This window comes from Eremothecium cymbalariae, chromosome 4 (assembly GCF_000235365.1).
Source record: "Eremothecium cymbalariae DBVPG#7215 chromosome 4, complete sequence".
Taxonomy (NCBI): Eukaryota; Fungi; Ascomycota; class Saccharomycetes; order Saccharomycetales; family Saccharomycetaceae; genus Eremothecium; species Eremothecium cymbalariae.
In genome coordinates, this window is record NC_016452.1 from 95,589 (window position 1) to 113,537 (window position 17,949).

At 40.9% G+C, this 17,949-nt stretch overlaps 8 protein-coding genes across 8 annotated transcripts; 4 read left to right on the forward strand and 4 right to left on the reverse strand.

The window, feature by feature from the left end:
• Positions 1-45: 45 nt before the first annotated feature.
• On the reverse strand, positions 46-3,420 carry NUP133 (Nup133p; the record flags this gene model as incomplete). Its single annotated transcript, XM_003645895.1, has 1 exon — positions 46-3,420. One exon carries the CDS (start codon positions 3,418-3,420, stop codon positions 46-48), a length of 3,375 nt encoding a protein of 1,124 aa, XP_003645943.1.
• A 274-nt stretch (positions 3,421-3,694) lies between these two features.
• Positions 3,695-4,714, forward strand: RPF2 (rRNA-binding ribosome biosynthesis protein RPF2; the record flags this gene model as incomplete). Its single annotated transcript, XM_003645896.1, has 1 exon — positions 3,695-4,714. One exon carries the CDS (start codon positions 3,695-3,697, stop codon positions 4,712-4,714), a length of 1,020 nt encoding a protein of 339 aa, XP_003645944.1.
• A 121-nt stretch (positions 4,715-4,835) lies between these two features.
• Positions 4,836-5,807, reverse strand: MTD1 (methylenetetrahydrofolate dehydrogenase (NAD(+)); the record flags this gene model as incomplete). The annotated part of the gene is made up of 1 exon (XM_003645897.1): positions 4,836-5,807. One exon carries the CDS (start codon positions 5,805-5,807, stop codon positions 4,836-4,838), a length of 972 nt encoding a protein of 323 aa, XP_003645945.1.
• A 749-nt stretch (positions 5,808-6,556) lies between these two features.
• GYP1 (GTPase-activating protein GYP1) lies at positions 6,557-8,287 on the forward strand (the record flags this gene model as incomplete). The annotated part of the gene is made up of 1 exon (XM_003645898.1): positions 6,557-8,287. The coding sequence occupies one exon, from the start codon at positions 6,557-6,559 to the stop codon at positions 8,285-8,287; it is 1,731 nt and encodes a 576-aa protein (XP_003645946.1).
• Positions 8,288-8,654: 367 nt separating this feature from the next.
• TRZ1 (tRNase Z) lies at positions 8,655-11,129 on the forward strand (the record flags this gene model as incomplete). The annotated part of the gene is made up of 1 exon (XM_003645899.1): positions 8,655-11,129. One exon carries the CDS (start codon positions 8,655-8,657, stop codon positions 11,127-11,129), a length of 2,475 nt encoding a protein of 824 aa, XP_003645947.1.
• Positions 11,130-11,244: 115 nt separating this feature from the next.
• Positions 11,245-13,239, reverse strand: VPS5 (sorting nexin 1; the record flags this gene model as incomplete). Its single annotated transcript, XM_003645900.1, has 1 exon — positions 11,245-13,239. The coding sequence occupies one exon, from the start codon at positions 13,237-13,239 to the stop codon at positions 11,245-11,247; it is 1,995 nt and encodes a 664-aa protein (XP_003645948.1).
• Positions 13,240-13,721: 482 nt separating this feature from the next.
• ALG8 (dolichyl-P-Glc:Glc1Man(9)GlcNAc(2)-PP-dolichol alpha-1,3-glucosyltransferase) lies at positions 13,722-15,536 on the forward strand (the record flags this gene model as incomplete). Its single annotated transcript, XM_003645901.1, has 1 exon — positions 13,722-15,536. The coding sequence occupies one exon, from the start codon at positions 13,722-13,724 to the stop codon at positions 15,534-15,536; it is 1,815 nt and encodes a 604-aa protein (XP_003645949.1).
• A 238-nt stretch (positions 15,537-15,774) lies between these two features.
• Positions 15,775-17,547, reverse strand: MSA1 (Msa1p; the record flags this gene model as incomplete). Its single annotated transcript, XM_003645902.1, has 1 exon — positions 15,775-17,547. One exon carries the CDS (start codon positions 17,545-17,547, stop codon positions 15,775-15,777), a length of 1,773 nt encoding a protein of 590 aa, XP_003645950.1.
• Positions 17,548-17,949: the final 402 nt, after the last annotated feature.

Consider the following 17,949-nt stretch of genomic DNA (forward strand, 5'->3'; position numbering starts at 1 on the left):
TTAATATACAACTTTTGTAACTTTAGAGTAATTAATTAATGCTTATTATTCAACGGTATTCGTTTCATAGTTGATAACGAATTTAGATCCGGTTTCGTTGCTTGCTGAGCCAATAAGAGATTGCAAACGAACTTGAAAATCAGGATTCAGACTACGCAAGTCTTCAAGCTCTTTTGTTAAAAGCTTCTTGAACGGTTCCGAATCATCTAGAGTTCCATACAGAGCGCTTACAATATCGTCACCGATTGAAGTAGCCGATAATGATTCAAAATCTGGTAATTGAATGCCTGCATCAAATAGGCGTTCCCGAAAAAACTTGAGTAAAACAAAATATACAGGAGTTTCTGTATCGTTAGCAAATTGTTTCCAGTCCGTCATTAAGATGCATCTCCTCCAAACGACTGCTATAATCATTTTCCGTTCTTCATCGGGTATTATCCTGTCTAATGTGAGCAGCTTCAAGGCGGAGTAAAAGCCTTCATGCCCTTCAAGAGAAGTGTACAAATCAACAATCGCCGACAGTGAAACGGGTGAATTTCTTTTGATCTTGTCTATGAGACTTTCATAATACTTTTTAACTTCCTTACCTGACTTTCGATACCTGGAGTTAAAGCTAATGCCCATTTGAATCGATGTAAACAAATTTTTTTGTGCATCGATGAGATCCAGATGAGGTTGGACTACTTCCAAAATTTCTAGTTTAGGAGAGTCCTCCTCAGTAGCTAAAGCACTTAGTTTTGCAATACTCAATTGAACTTGGCGTTGATCAATATCAAAACTATTGTCCGTATTCGAGGTCGCAACAGATGTTAGGATTTCAGAGGCTATACTGTATTTTTCGTCAAATATATTTCCCAACCATGAAACATAACCGTACTGGGGATGGGTTTCAAAAAACTTGATCAAAAAGTGATGATAGTTGGGAAATTGGAAGAATAAATCGTTGATTCTGCCTTGTTCTATGAATGAAGTGAAAATGGATTCCGCGAATTGGAAGTCATATTTAGCAAAAAATTCCTCGTATATGGGTTGTGCTTGTTCTTTTTTAAATCCATTCAATATTTCAACCAGGCCGCCCAAGTCATGATAGAAGTCTGCAATTTGCAATGCATCAGTGGCACGGTTGACTTTGGCTAAAATCTGCACCCATGTTAGATGATTTGCATTGTAGAACTCCATCAATTGCTCATAGTCTTCGGATTTGGAACTGGTGGATTTATCACGATACCAAATATCGGACTGCTTGCACATATAATACAAAGTCTTAATTAGATCTAGCAGTTTCTTGTCAAACTTTGAAAGCAGCGAAATGTCATCAGATGAATACACAAGGTGTAATAATATCTTGTTAATATTCACTGGGATTGAAAATTTAGTGAACCATGGAAGAGTAGAGTTGATCTCAGTAATTGCCAAATTCAGCTTACCATATCTATACTCATTTTCGCCTTCTTCTAAGCAAGCTTGATAAATGACCGAATTGATCAAATCAGCACCAAATGCCTTCAATTCAATATTGTCAGATGGACGTAAAACTTCGTCCAAGTTAGCTAAAAACTTTTCGAAGATACCTGGAAATTCATTTAATTGAGAAATAAATAACTGCTCCTCGTCAAGGTTTTCAGACATTAAAGTCTTTTTCCATAATTCTGAGAACTCTTTGTAATTCGAAAGGTTCAGCAATAATGAGAGTGAACTTTTAAGAATTTCGAAGCTTTCAATCAGAGTTAGTTTGCATTGAGGCGATATTTTGTGATTGAAGTTTGATCTTGTAAATTGCAACAAATTTTCAAAGAGGTCCACCCTTATCTGTAGATGGCTAGCCAAAGAGTTTAGTCTTGGTGGTATATAGCTTGATGCAGAGAGCAAAATTTCGTTTCCGCTAGTTAATAAATCTTCTTCGATTTCTTCTCGCTCCAACTCTATGCCATTGGGTAAATTAAATTCGATTGGATTTTCTGAAACTTGAGAAAAATAGACAGCCTGGTCGATGTGAGATTTAATAAACCTCGATTCAATGATGTCGCCTATATGTTCTGGCTTAGATTGGATTTTTAAAACACCTTGGTTTTTGTTTATTAAGCAAAGCGCATTGTTGGCATAACCGTATCCAATAATTACGGCATCATCACGTAAGCTAATTATATCTTCCCACCTGCGTCTGAGAGGATAATTAGAGTCCAACTTTGTTGAAGCCTGTGTCATTACCACGGCATCTTGGAACAATATGTAAACTGGCGTATTCTCTTCATGATTGGAAAGGTCATGATCAAGGCCACCAGGTATAAATAAGTGGGGTTTCGCTTGGTTGTTTTGAATATAAGTGTTCAATCTGTATACCGAAAAAATGGAAAAACTGTTGGAAGTTTCTTCAAATTTTATAGTTGTTAAAATATAATAAGATTCCTTGTTATCAAATATGGAAGCTAGAACCAAATGTGCAGCAGGATCATGCGGTAATGGATGGGAGTCTAGAACCTGTAAGCTCCCATGGGCGAAAGGATACAAACCCTGTAGAGAGTCTAAAATTTGCTCGTAGATATTAACTTCAATCCTTTTGTAGCTGTTCATAGTAGCTGAAATATTCCATACCTTGAAGTCACCCCCTCTGGTAATGGTAGACAGTAGCCTCTCCCCCTTTCCAGTGATCGGACCTGGTCGGATCGACACGATTTCCTTGAACGAATTCATGGAACTAGAAAAGAATCCAACTTGTGACTTTACCAGTTGCTGCTTCAACTGCAAACGTGGTTTACCGCTACCATCCCTAATAGTTATTAGCAGCAAACGGCCAAAAGAGGTGGACACCAAAACCCCAGTTGGCTCTGCATTGATGATATCTGCGACGCACTCCTTTTCCTTGAATTTTAAATCCAGCTCGATCACCCTAGTCTTCGATATTAATGTCGAAACACTGTTAATTGTGTTGATATCCTCATAAAATTGAACTAAGCCTGTAGTGTGGTTTACTATCAAAATACCAGATGACTTTGTCTGGTCGTTATCATCACCAGCAGATGGCCATGTAAAACAACACCTGGGTGGAGACGCCAGTATCTGATCTTCCTCATGTAACGGTATTCTTATGAAGTTGGGACGTTTCTGCGACGAATTGAAAGGCCAAATATACAAATTATCCTTGTCATTACAGAGAGCGTTCCCTGAATAATTGTCAATGGAACCACGAAATATCTCCCACCCCCCATCAGGAAGAAAACACAAATTTGGGGCTAATCGGCTGACCACATATTTACTATTTTCAGTCAAAACAACCTCATTGGTGAATTTATTGCTGGTACTCTCTGGAAGAGCTGAAGAATCCGCTGTTGCTGCGTGGCTGGAGCGATCATCTATAAAGCTAATGTCTTCTGAGACAGAAAGACTTAACTCCTTTCTCAATTGGAACAACGGTTGCGCCATTTGTAACGAGTGGTCAGTAGTATACCAGGGCACAACTACAAGCCTTCTACAACAGATGGAATCTTGATAAACAAAACTTTCTTACCCAGAACCTCGACGCTATGGATTCTCTAAAACACCCGGACACTTCGCCTTGGATTTCTTTTTGAGAACGCTGAAAAATTTGTTGAAATACTTTTGGAACATGCGATGAGGTACTAGTATTAACTTGGAACTTAGTTGATCAGGCATTAAGTAGAAGTTTATTGTAGTCTATTAATAGTATCTAAGGGCTATGATCAGAACTATCAATCCAAAAAACGCCAGGGCTAAAAGAGCTCTTGACAAGAAGGAGCCTAAGTTGGTTGAAAATGTTAAGCAGGCGTTGTTCATTCCTGGACAAACATCCAATAAGTTCTTGCATGAAGCTATGATCGATTTGAGTGGATTTAAGAAGCCAAACATTAAACGGTTTTCGCATAGGAATGATGTGAGGCCATTTGAGGATGTGGAGCCTATTGAGTTTTATAGTGAGAAGAACGATTGTTCGTTGGTGGTTGTGAGTTCCAACTCGAAGAAAAGGAAAAACAACTTGACGTTTATTCGTACTTTTGGCTATAAGGTATATGATATGATTGAACTGCAAATTTGCGAGAATTACAAGCTACTTTCTGATTTCAAGAAACAAACGGTGGGTGTTGGTTTGAAACCTATTTTTTCATTTCAAGGTGAAGCTTTTGAATCGCATCCTGTGTACAAGCATGTCAAGTCTTTGTTCCTGGACTTTTTCAGAGGAGAGTCTAGTAGCCTTCAAGACGTTGCTGGTCTTCAATATGTCATTTCCCTGACTGTAGAGGGCGACTTTAAAGAAGGTGAATCACTTCCTAATGTTCTTTTCAGAGTGTACAAGCTGAAGACTTTTAGATCTTCGCAAGGTGGAAAGAAACTGCCTCGGGTGGAGTTGGAAGAGATTGGTCCTAGATTCGACTTTAAAATCGGTAGAATTCATACACCATCGCCGGAGATGGTGAAGGATGCACACAAGAAAGCGAAGCAATTGGAGTTTAAGACCGCCAAGAATGTCGAGATCGATGGAATGGGTGACAAGATAGGTAGAATCCATGTTGGAAAACAGGACTTGAACCAGCTCCAGACCAGGAAGATGAAGGGCTTAAAGGCTAAGTACGACCAAGTTGATTCCGAAACGGAAGCTTATATAAACGAAGACGAGCACCATCTAAACGATGACAGCTACGGCGAGGACTATGTCACAGCTAGCGAAATCGAGCCGCCATCCAAAAAGCATAAAAAATAGACTAGTTTCCTCCTGCACTTTGTATTTAATGTTGTAACATAGATATGTGGAAAAAATCATCCTAGATAAGCACAGCCATATTCTTACTTAAATAGATATATCCATATCTTCTATAAACGATTTATTTGCTTCCCTTCAATTTCTGGCTGTTCTCGATTAACCGCAGCATGTTGCGCAGAAGCATTGAGATAGTAACTTTCCCGGTAGTTGGAACATACAAGGATGCTCTGGTTTTCACAGAGTCGTCAAAATTCTTGTGGGAAGAAAAGTTTATACAAACTGCACCATCCCTGATGTACTCTGTGGGGAATTTGTAATTCGCAGAGGGCACGCCAGTGATTAACACATCGGCGTCCTTGCAGCATTCTTGTAGTAGCCCATCGGAGTAATCTCCTATGTCTTTTACCTGATGTTTCGAGAACTTCAACCCTTCTCCTCGTGTAAACTTTTGGATATTATTAATGTCCACAGAGTAAACAGTGGCACCATCGTTGGCTAGCAAGGCAGCCAACGGCCTTCCCACAATTTCTGATCGATTAACAACCACACACTTTTTGCCGTATAATCTGTTTCCCTCCGGCAACAGCGTGTTATAGACCTTCAAATATTCCAGGATCTTAACCACGGCCAAAGGTGTACATGGAAGCACGGACTTCAACTGCTGGCCTCCGTCCAGATATCTAATGTTGTGGTACAGGTTTTGATAGTACACATGGTTCAAACCTTCAACGTCCTTCTCTCTGGCAACCACCTGCTGAAGATACTGATCCTGAGCATTTCCAAATACAGGAAAATAAACCATAATACCATCCACACTATCATCCATGTTGGCAACAATAATCGCCTCCTCCAAGAAATCCTTGTCTTCTATCTTCCTTAGTTCGTAACGGAACCCCAGCGACTTGCACGTCTTCTCCGTCCATGAAGCATACATTGCTGCGGCAGGATCATCATTTGCCAGAAACCCCACCAGCAAAGGGCCTTGCGGTCTAGAAGACGCCTTAAGCTTCTCCACCTTTGCTGCTATCTCTCCAACATACCGTTCAGCAATGGAAGATGCTAACACTGTGACACCGGGTTTCTCTGCTGACATACCGCTATACTAGTCTGATAATACTCTGAAACAAGATCTTCTAATACCACCCACTGTCTACTACCGATATATGTCTATATATAAACCCTATCCATCACACAATTATCCCATTCGCAGACAGCCTTTTACCGTTTATTAACTTATTACTTTTTCCATTTAAAGTGCCATTATTGGCAGAGTCAGTTGCACAGTGCAAGCGGAAAGAGTCAGTGGTAGTCCATGGTCTCTCTCTTGCAAACAGACATTAGAGTCTGCTAGATAGCAGCCATGAAACATAGCTTGGAGTGGGTAAAGTTGAGATAAATTCAACTATCAAAGTAAATTTACGACTTTTTGTGTGTTTATAATACGTGCAGTGACATTGAACACTAAAAACACATGCGTGCCCACTATGTATAACCTGGCGAAACACCACGAAACAAAATCATGGTAAAAGGGTCTAATATATATACCACATAAATTCACTATATGGCGTAGTCATGCGATCCACAACCACTTGGCTACGCCTCTCTTGCAAAATGGTGGTGATGATTTTGGATGTAGCGATGTGATCACGTGACATGAATTTAATGATTTTTGGGCTTTCTAACTTTCAAAACGACAATAATAAAAGTAACTAAAACAATAGTGGGGGTATATCCGCTTTGTTAGAGATTTGTGTCAAGTATCAAGTTTGGAAGCGATTAGAAACAGTATTCTGTGTTGGTCGGTTTGGGATCATATACTTTGCGGTGAATTATTCGTTCCTGATGGCTATTAGAACAGCTCCGCATAATGGGAACGCTTCCAAGGAGATGTATCAAAAACCAAATTCGTCCTCTTCGTCGATCGTTGGGTCATTTATCAAATCATGGAAGTCGCCGTCGTCTTCAAAGTCGTATCATACATCTAGTAGTTGTTTAGAGCAAGGGCAGGAAACAGATGGCAATGTTTCAGCGATTCAAAAGTCGCAGTCGGTGCAAAGATCGTTGTCGAGTCATAGTGTTAACCACCACCACCATATTCATTTGAGTCCTTTGCGGAGTAATACTACGGGAGGGTCTAACCATACGAATAGCAAGAAGGAGAAATATTTTGCTGATTTGGACGAGGATTGGAGTGCTGTAATTGACGATTATAACACTCCAATCCCGATGATGGCGAACGGGGGCATAGAGACAATGATCCGACCTTTGTTTTCTAAAAAACGGTCGCCTGATAAGGGGGTGAGTTTGAGTTCAACGAACATGCATGGGAATAATTGTGTGAGACCTCCTCAGATGTCCCGTTCAAACAGCAACCCAGTGAGTACAGAATTGAAGTCGCAGTTGGAGCAGGAACGTGCGCGCGATGTCCAGGAGTTGAATGCTGTTATGTATCGGCTTGCCAAGTTTGATGCTATTTTGCAGCCGTCAAGAAATTATCCTCAGGTCATAAAGTTGAATGATCTACGGAAATTGAGTTGGAATGGTGTGCCTATGGACCATAGACCGCGGGTGTGGAAGCTGTTGATCGGTTACCTACCCGCAAATCTAAAGAGACAACAAAGCACTTTACATAGGAAGCGTCAAGAATATCGTGATGGCATTCAACGCGTATATTCAGATTTACATTTACGAGATGAACCGACTTGGCATCAAATTGAGATAGATATCCCAAGGACTAACCCACATATTCCATTGTATCAGTTTAAAATAGTCCAAGAAAGTCTACAAAAGGTACTTTATCTATGGGCTATAAGACATCCAGCTAGCGGCTACGTCCAAGGTATTAATGACCTAGTCACACCATTCTATCAAGTTTTCTTGTCCGAATATCTATCTCCCTCGCAGAAGGACAAAGTTGACACACTTGACCCTGCAACGTACTTAACCCCCCAGCAAATTCAAGACGTTGAGGCCGATTCTTTCTGGTGTTTGACGAAATTAGTAGAACAAATCACAGATTATTACATACATGGGCAGCCAGGTATCCTAAACCAAGTCAAGCATTTGGGTCAATTAGTCAAGCGAATCGATGGTGACTTGTACAAACATTTTCAATCAGAAGGTGTTGAATTCATACAGTTCGCTGTAAGATGGATGAATTGTCTACTCATGAGGGAATTCCAAATGAATATGGTTATCAGGATGTGGGACACATATCTATCAGAGACATCACTGGAAACATCATCGGACACTGGACCCATTCAAACCACCCCCGCAATAACTTCACCCCCCTCCACTATGTCATCCTTAGTAACGTCTTCATCTTCTACTGTTGGCAACTCTCCAAACGAGCGGCCAAGGCAACCATCATTGAGTGAGTTTCACGTCTTCGTTTGTGCTGCCTTCTTGGTAAAATGGAGTGATCGACTTATAACTATGGATTTTCAAGCCATCATCACCTTCCTACAAAACCCACCTACTAAGCAGTGGAAGGAATCTGAAGTTGAAATGTTATTGAGCGAAGCTTACATTTGGCAGTCCTTATATAAAGACGCCATATCTCACTGGCGTTGACCTAAAAACAGTGTTCTGCCGTGCAATAACTAATTAATTGTGCATACTTGTGCTGTATCATTACTTATATTCGGACACCACCGCACATGTCACCTTGTCCGGAAATTTTTTTGCAATTTTTGTTAAAATTATGGAACCTTAATGTAAGCAGTGACAGTATGCCTATTAAACCTACGCTAATTCTCACTTGTGAATGAAAAAAGGGGGGCCTTTAAAGTGGGATTAGATCATAATTAACGCTTCACGTACATCAGGAACATTGTCTTTAATTTCTGTTCACCGCCTGTTGAAAGGGAAGTCCGCCACTAGGAACTTGCATATATCTACTTTGCATCTGTATAAGGCTCGCCAACTGAAACTTCAGACTATGTTTCGATTCATCCCAGTCACCCACTCAACAGCTGATACTAAACACCCATTAGTTATACTTCTAGCAGAGCATGGAGATCGTTATTTTTTTGGCAAGGTCGCTGAAGGTGCACAGCGGGCGTGTGTCGAGTCCAAGACTAAGCTATCGAAGTTGAACACTATCTTTTTAACTGGTGAATTGGATTGGTCTAGCATAGGTGGATTACCGGGTATGATTTTAACTATATCAGATCAAGGAAAGAAGGACTTAGAGCTTGTGTACGGATCACATTTACTAAGCTATGCAGTTAGTACTTGGAGATATTTTGTATTCAGGTTTGGTATGAATTTGAGCGTCACGAGCCTTGATAATAATGTGGTTTTCAAGGACGAAAACATAACCGTCAAAGCCATCAATATTGGTAAACCAGATACCAAAAAGACTCTTCCATTTAGTGATGCCATGCTTTCAGACTTGAGGAGTTTAGTATCCAAGATGTTCCCATTAGATTCCCAAAATACTAATGGCGATCCACCTACTGGTAGTAGTTTAGATATTAACCTACCAGTAGAATTGATTTCCCAGATTTCTACCTCCTACGAGATTACATTTAATCCGGTAAGAGGTAGATTCAATTTGGATTCTGCAATTAAATTGGGAATTCCCAAAGGCCCTATGTTTTCTATCTTGGCTGGGGGCAAACCTGTTACATTACCAGACGGAACTGTAATATCACCAGATCAGGTTCTATCAGAACAGAGGAAATTTCCGAAAGTTTTAATTTTGGATATTCCAAACGATAGTTATTTGAAACCCTTTTTTGAGAGATTCAAGGATTATGATACCAAAACCCTAGGTTCAGTTTACTATTTCTTAGGTAATAATATAACCTTAAATTCAACTTTAATCAAATTCATGGAGATTTTTAACGATGACCATGTACATCATTTTGTCTCTCACGAGAAAGTGTCTCCAAATTCTATTTCATTCTGGAGCTCTACTGTGACAATGTTAAAACTGAAGGCTCTACAGCAGGGAAATTATAATATTCCTTCGACTGATGGCGAGCTTTCAAAGGGTTTTTATGACTGCTTTAATTTGCCTCTACCAAACCATAGACAGGTTCAGGAAAGCTCTAATACAGCACTAAATTCTAAACTTGACAACAAACGAGTACATGTTTACAAAAAAGAGGATACACTTACTATCGAGCCATATACACCCTCGAAGGAGTCAATTAAGCAACGCGTTGAAAGTACTGCAGATGTTTATGCATCGTGGGAACAGGCTTTTAAAAAAAGAATCAAACCATTAAATATAGCTGGAGTTAATTTGAAAAGCCTAATTACTGATCAAATAAATGTCGATAATTTTAACACTGAAGGAAAGAGAAATCAAGTTGAAATCGTTACTTTAGGTACAGGAAGCGCTCTTCCATCGAAATACAGGAATGTTATTTCTACTGTTATCAAGGTGCCCTACAGAGCAAACGGTAGATTCCATAATCGGATTATAATATTGGATGCTGGAGAAAACACGTTGGGATCTATTCACCGTTTGATTAACAAAGCTAAAATACCAGAATTCTTCCATAATTTAAAAATGATATACTTAAGCCATTTACATGCAGACCACCATTTGGGTATTGTGTCTCTGATAAACGAATGGTATGCATTTAACAAAGGTATTCCAAATTCAAAGTTATATTTGGTTTCACCATGGAAGTATGAGACATTTATTACGGAGTGGTTCACACTGGAAAACAAAGAAATCTTGGAACGAATTAGATATATCGGTTGTCAAAACTTCCTTAATAGCTCCATGAATAGAGATGATAATGCATCCACCAATAGCACTTCAAATTCACCTTCTGAAACGAAGAATCAAGTCTGTGCTAATGATGAACAAGCTATGGTTAGCTCAGGGAATTTTGAGAAAAGGCGGCGTTTGGATGATTTTACTCCACAGGAATCTGAATCGGCAATTATTCAGCAGATGAAACAGGAGTTGTGCATTATGTCTTTTCGAACATGCAAAGCAATACATTGTGAATGGTCTTATTCCAATTCAATCACATTCTATATGCAATCAGATTCCAGGAAGTTATTCAAAGTTTCTTATTCAGGCGATACCAGACCAAACGTTTATAAATTTGCCAATGGAATTGGTAAAAATTCCGATCTGTTAATTCACGAAGCAACTCTTGATAATGAGTTGGTAGCAGATGCAAAGAAGAAAAGACACAGTACCATTAACGAAGCGATACTCGTTTCAAATGCAATGAACGCCAAAAAGGTGCTATTAACTCATTTTTCTCAAAGATATCCCAAGGCACCTCAAATGTCGGGTAGCATGAAAGTTGCAGCTGAAGCAATCTGTTATGCATTCGACGGTATGATTGTTAGTTATGACAAGTTAGGCGAACAATATTCTAATGTTAGAATGTTGAAACATATTTTTTCTGAGGAGGAAAAACTTGAATCTGAAGGATAATTGATACTCAATAAGGATTTTTTAGTAACAATCTATGGGCTGTCAAAACAGCATGGTTTTTATTATTGAATTCTGATACCTAGAACTACGTAGGGCTGCTTATATACTTATTTATCTACAAATTATTTTGATAGAATGTTTCCCAGAGTTCAATGCATTCCTTTTGTGTTTCAATTGCAGATTCCAAATATATTTCCATATTATTTCTAAAATCTGCAATCTTAGCGTCATAATAGTTTGTCAATTCATCTCTCATAACTTCGGCAATTTGGTCCCAGTGTTCTTTTATCACCTGTTGTCTCCTTTGCAAAGCAAACAATTCCTGTTTTGTGGCCTCAATTTTATCAGGTGGACTCTTCATATTATTGGTGAGTTTCTGCAACTGGGCTTGCTTCTTAACCCTGTCAGACTCGACAAGAACAAGATAGTATCCTAGTTTTGAACGTTGGTTAAATATCGCCTTAATACTTCCTAATGATCTCAGGTACTCATCAATTGTGATACCTAGTGTCAGGGAATCCTGTAAAGAGGTTCTCTGTACTGATTCCATAATTCTCCGATGTACTTCTGAAAAATTAGATAATAAATCTGAGATTTTCTTTGAGGCTTCCAAATCTACGAGAGCTTTGAGAGTTGCAGCAAACTCCTTGATTACAGACACCAGTTCATTCTTTTGGGAGTCAACCAGTTCTAAAGATTTGTACATCTGTTTTAATTGTTCTTCCAATATATCGGCTTGTTGTCTTCTCTCCACGAAATAAGAATCTGGTTCAGTGTATCTAGGTGGTGAACTGAATGAGATGCGCATAAAAGTTGAATTGGAATCACTATCCAAACCGCCATTCTTGATAACAGTCTCTGCGTCCTCCGGCCCCAATAATTTAAGTTCGCTTATGTGAATCTCCGAGAGATCACTACTGTCATTAACCGCTCTTGAACCTGTAAGGTGTTCCCTGACCTTAGAATCTTGAGAGAAATTTGAGCTAGTTAAAAACATTATGAAATCTTCATCTTTTTGGAAAATGGTATTCTGCCCAATTTTTTTTAGCATTCGCTCCATTTGAAATCGCCTATTTTCGATAAAGTCCTGTTTGAACCTACCAACAGTTTGCTTATCAGGAGGTGGGGGGATAATTCTGCCCCAATGATTACTCTGTAACTGACGGTATAACCACCTAAAGTCTCTGTAGCGTCTCTTGACAGTGACCTCGCTAGGCTCTAGAGAACTGGACTTCGTATGGACCGTATATTCAACATGAGAGAACGTAAGATCAGCCACTTTAATTGGATCTACAACCTCGATCTCAAATACATTACTAGATGCTTCCTGCTGGTCCTTCTGTTGCGATAGCGATTGCAGCTTCCGGTGAAGCTGCCTTGGAGGATCAGCCACGAGCTGCAACTGCTGTGTTAACCTTGGTTTACTTTGTGAAGCTTCGAATAACGGAGCCTCCATTTGTTGCAATAGGTTCAACTTCGAATCAAACACCGATTCCTCTAGCGGTTCGTCAACAAACTCTTGCTCTGCTGACTGCTGCGACAGGTCTCCCAATGGATCCACGATCAGATCATTCTCCTGTTCCTCAGTTAGTGGCGTCCGACGTAACATTTTAGTGCTAAATAACCTCTGCACTTTACCATGCTTTTTTGTAGGCGTCGTGGTTCCCCTTAAAGCATTAGCTGAATTTTTTGAGTCAAATTCCTCAACAGCAATTGGCGAGTTACCAAACCCCATAAATAACGGATCACCCTTAGTAGGAGACCTCACCGAATTCGCTGCCACCAACCCCTGCAAGGGATCCTTCTCTGGTGCAAGCGACGAAAGCAACTGCTGCGAATGCAGAATCTCCCCCTCCACCGGGGGTCGCAAATCATCATCTCTATCCCCCCCAGTATCTGCAACCCCCACACGCAGCCCCTTAGTCAATTCCGCCTGGATATTTGGCGTGGTAGCACTCCCCCAAGCATTGTGCTCGAGCGGATCCTCCTGATCCTCGTTATTTAAGATATCACGACCAAGTGTCTCAAAAGTCCTACTCAAACCGTCTACCGTCCCTTCCTCAGAGCTACTACCCCATACCGGTGGTTCTAACCAGTTATTACTCTCCATTTGAACTTCTAACCTGTAAAATATCTACCAATCACTGTATAACCTCACACAAATCCGCACGAATAACCCAACGTAACCGCTCTTGCTGTCCAGGGGTACTTTCCTGTTGGTAAACTGAACAAGCTTTAAGAAGGCGAAATAAACCAAATCTTTTTCTACGTCGAAAACCGCCAACTTAATCCTCAAGGATTGATCGAATTAGAGCCTGAAACTTGCCTAGAGCTCTTGTAATTGTGGCAAAACGATATATGGTTGGTGTTAAATATATATGGATCAGGGTGGCCCAAGACAGCAGGAGCGAAGGGGCCCGTACTGTGTATTACGTGTGTAGATCGCTAAGCGATGCGTCGTTTTGGAAAGCAAACGTAATCTAGAAATAAAGGAATATGAATACTGGAGGATGATTTTTTAAAGATATTTTATTTAGCAAGCTGTAGATTCAGAAAAGAGACAGGACAATTATTGCGAAGTTAGAAGCAGTGATGTCTGTGCGGAGGACAGTCAAGAAGGTGAATTCAGATTCAGAGGGTGATGCTAAGAAGAAGAAAAGGGTAGTGCGGAATCACGGTTCGGAGGAGGATAGTGGTAAGCGTGAGATGCAAAAATCGGCAGAAGCAGAAAAACAAGATGCAGATTGGGGTGGGGGTAAGCGAGTGAGTGGGTCGGAGGAGAAGCAAGGATGCAGGTTTTCGCTGTGGAACTTTTGGGTGTCGAGCACTGTGTTGAAGTTGTTGTTGATGCCGGATTATTTCAGCACAGATCTAGAGGTGCATAGGAATTGGTTGGCGTTGACGAATAAGCTGCCCTTGCTGGACTGGTACAGGGAGGCGACAAGCCAGTGGACGCTTGATTATCCTCCCTTTTTCGCCTACTTCGAATGGGTGCTGTCGCAGTTTGTTCCTGCTGTAGTAAGAGATGATGGCTGCTTGGATATCGTTAAGGAGGGCAAGTTTGGATGGCCCACGGTGGTATTTCTACGATTGACGGTAATTGGGACGGAGATCTTACTGTTTGTTGTGTTGCAGGTGTTTATCAACACCAGTGATGAGTCCGAGCGGACTGTGAACTTCATTATAGCCAGCAGTATTGCGCTATCCCCGGGGTTTCTTATTGTTGACCACATGCACTTCCAATACAATGGATTTCTGTTTGCAATTCTTATTGCTTCGATAGTGGCTGCCAAAAAGGAGCGGTACTTGTTATGCGGTGCTTTCTTTACTACTGTGCTTTGTTTTAAGCACATCTTCTTGTATTTGGCTCCAGCCTACTTCACTTTCTTGTTGCGGGCATACGTCCTGAACTTCTCGAACTTTAGTTTCCGAACTTACAGAGATCTTATTTTTGTGGTTAGGTGGTTTAACTTATTGAAGCTTGGTGTTATCATTGTGTCTATACTTGCAGTTTGTTTTGTTCCTTTTATTCCTGTGTTGCCTCAGCTGATCTCTCGTCTATTCCCATTTTCCAGAGGACTGACCCATGCTTATTGGGCTCCAAACTTTTGGGCAGTTTATGCATTTATGGATAGGATATTGACTTTTATAATGCTGAAAATGCCATATGTCCACAAATGTGCGACTAAAATCGTGTTGCCGCCTTTGATTCCAAACTCAATTGAAGAAATAAAGAATCGAATTGGAGCTTCAAATTATGGTACACGGGGTCTTGTTCAAGACATACTATTTATAATTTTACCGCAGGTTCAACCAAGACTCACGTTTGCATTGACACTCTTCTACCAAATACTAGCTATCATTCCGGTGCTTTTCAACCCTTCCTTTAAGAGATTCATTGGATGTTTGACGTTATGCGGGTTTTCCTCATTTCTATTCGGCTGGCATGTCCACGAGAAGGCAATTATGTTAGTTATAGTGCCATTTTCATTTTTAGTTTCTATGGACAGGAGGCTTTTAACGCCATTCATGCTATTAACTGCATCTGGATATGTGTCTTTATTTCCATTACTATACCAATCGAGCGAGTTCTTGATTAAAGTTCTATACACTTGGATCTGGTGTATAATATACTTCAGTGCTCTAAAAAAGACAGTAAAAGTGTCCACCAGTATTCAAAGACGTGTATTTTTTTTTGATAGATTAGCTGTATGCTATTGTCTTTTGTTGGTGCCTATGGTTTTGGCTGTTGAGTCGCTAGGTGTGATGAAGTTCAAGTATGTGATATTACAGAAGTACGAATTTCTGGGATTGATGTGTTACAGCATTTTCTGCTCTATTGGTGTAATTAGTTCGTGGATTGGGTTATCATGGTTATTCAATTTTGACGAACCGCTGTGGGTTTGAGTACAAGCTTTGCAGTGTGTTTCTCTTTTGGTTTCAGATTATTTGAGAACCTTTGAACGGTAAATAATAAATCAAAATCGTAAGTAGAATGTGATCTTAATACACTAAAAATGTAGCATTGATGTAAAAAGCGTCAATTTGGAAGAGACTAAACTCAGTACTTCTTAATCAATGAAAAGATAAGATTGTTGATTATATATATTCTCAGATTGTCTATTTATATAGCTACAGCGCCTGATTAGCCTTTAATCAGTTTCTTCAGAGCTAGCCTTGCATCGTCATGTTCTATGGGTGCAGTCCCTTTATCATTACTGCTTAAGTTTGTTATCTGAACCTTTTCATGAGCAACATCAGGAAGCAAATGTTGCTTAGAGAAGGCCCCGGACATAGCTTGTTGAATTATAGGCGTGTATTGGAATACAGGTGCAGATTCATTGAGAGGAACCCCTGGAGTGGAAGGTTGCTCATCAATTTTTGATAAAATCACCGAAGAGGTATGTATTTGGCCATCAGATTTCATCATAGATGAAGACCTTGGAGGTGAACTCACGTTAACCCATGAGGGAGGAGTGTTGAAGCATACGGGTCTTCTGGGGGAATTCAAAATATGCTGCATTTCTGCGGGGTCATTGCTTACATGGGCTAACAGTTCTGAATCTTCGTCGTTCATCAAGAGTGGATCTCCAGAAGATAGTTTGAAGACGAAGTGATCTTGCTTTGCAGACATAGCTGCAGCCGCAGCAACGGTGGTAGCCGCGTTACCAGCGGGGGTGGATACAGAAGAGATAAGGAATCTATCAGCTCCAGCGGACTTGACTTGAGGACTTCTTAGCAACTCATCAATAGAGATGTTACATGGCGTAAAACCTGTCTTGAACTGAAAAACGGATGTGCAGCGAGGGGTCAAGGGAATGGCAGATGAATTAGGCGGCGGCGGAGGAGAACACGGCGGAAAGTCGGAAGAATATACTTCGTTTGACTTGTTCTGATGCTTTTTATTATTAATATTCGATGTTGTGTTGGTGGTGGTCATTTTTGTTGTTGTTATGGGAGCTGCTGATGCTGCTGTGATATTAGAGCCCAGGGAAGATGTGGAGGCTGAAGAAGAGATGGGAATGAAGGCAGAGAGGGGATTAGCTGATGGAGCCGTAGAAATACCCGATTTCTTGGACATTTGCTTCAAAAGACCAAGCACCCTTCTCTTGTCAAACTTCATCGCTGGCGCAGAAACCCAACCCTCGCCTGTAGCAGCATTGACCCCCAGTACATTACAACTATGCATACAGCCATCAACAAGGGGATTGCCAGTACCAGCGCCGGAAGCTGAACCAGAACCATGGCCAGTAGTACCTATAGATACCCGAGAATCAGAAATACAAGCTTTACCCTCATTATCGATACTCAGAAAAAACTTGAAAGCCGCAGCAGAGCTGGTAGTTCGCGAATTTGCACTGGTCGCCTTGTTCGCGTCTGCTTCCCCTTTATTCGCTGCAACAGACGTGGTCCCCACAGGCCTGGTTCTAACCGAGGTACGACGTTTCTTCAGTGGAGATCCATAGTCTTCATGCATAATCCCTGGCGGGGAGCTCAGTTGAGCCCTGGAAACTGACGAGAACACGTTGTCTAATGGCGTCAGGGGCGACGATTCCTGCCCGGACCCAGAAGACTTTGAAGCAGTAGACTTCTTGGGGGTGTTAATCACAATACCTCTAAACTTAGAAGTCTTCCCCCCAGATCCAACAGAGTCTGCTGACGATGGAGGAGAAGATTCATCTATGAACGTGATCGACGCATTTAAATCCGTCACGTTTTTCGTCACGGGCGTTTTGAACTTAACAGGCGATGTATTGCCAGCCCCCGCAATACGCATAAGAGGTTTATTAAAACACTGGTTGGATTTTTGCACTTGTAAAGAGGAGTAGGCCATGGGGCTCTTCATGGGATCAGCGTAATCCTTTAGTATCGTAGGTCTGCCTCTTTTCCGTGGTGTAGTTGTTTGCGACTGAGACATCCTATTCTAAGTATCTCTTATATTGAAAACTGCTATTCCGGGACTCCAACGGTTCTCTCCTAGTTCCAAAATCAGACCAGCTGCCACTAATAACGACAACTCCGTAGCAGCTACTTTCTATATCGAGAGCGATGTAGTCAGTAGGATAGATGAACATTCCTAGCCATTTTTATCAAAATTTTCCTTCTTTATTCCAGCAAATCTCAATTTCCCTATGCGGAATATTAATTACAAGATGAACGCGTTCAGATACGGGGATCTCTCGAGCCTTCAGCGCAATGGTGAACGCTTGTTAGCCCAAATTAGTCGGATGTGAGACAATGTGCATGATTAGGCAGTCATAAGAGAAGGTTGGAAGGGGCTGGTGATGGACGCGGTCGGCTCGAAAGGTTGCAGGCGTTA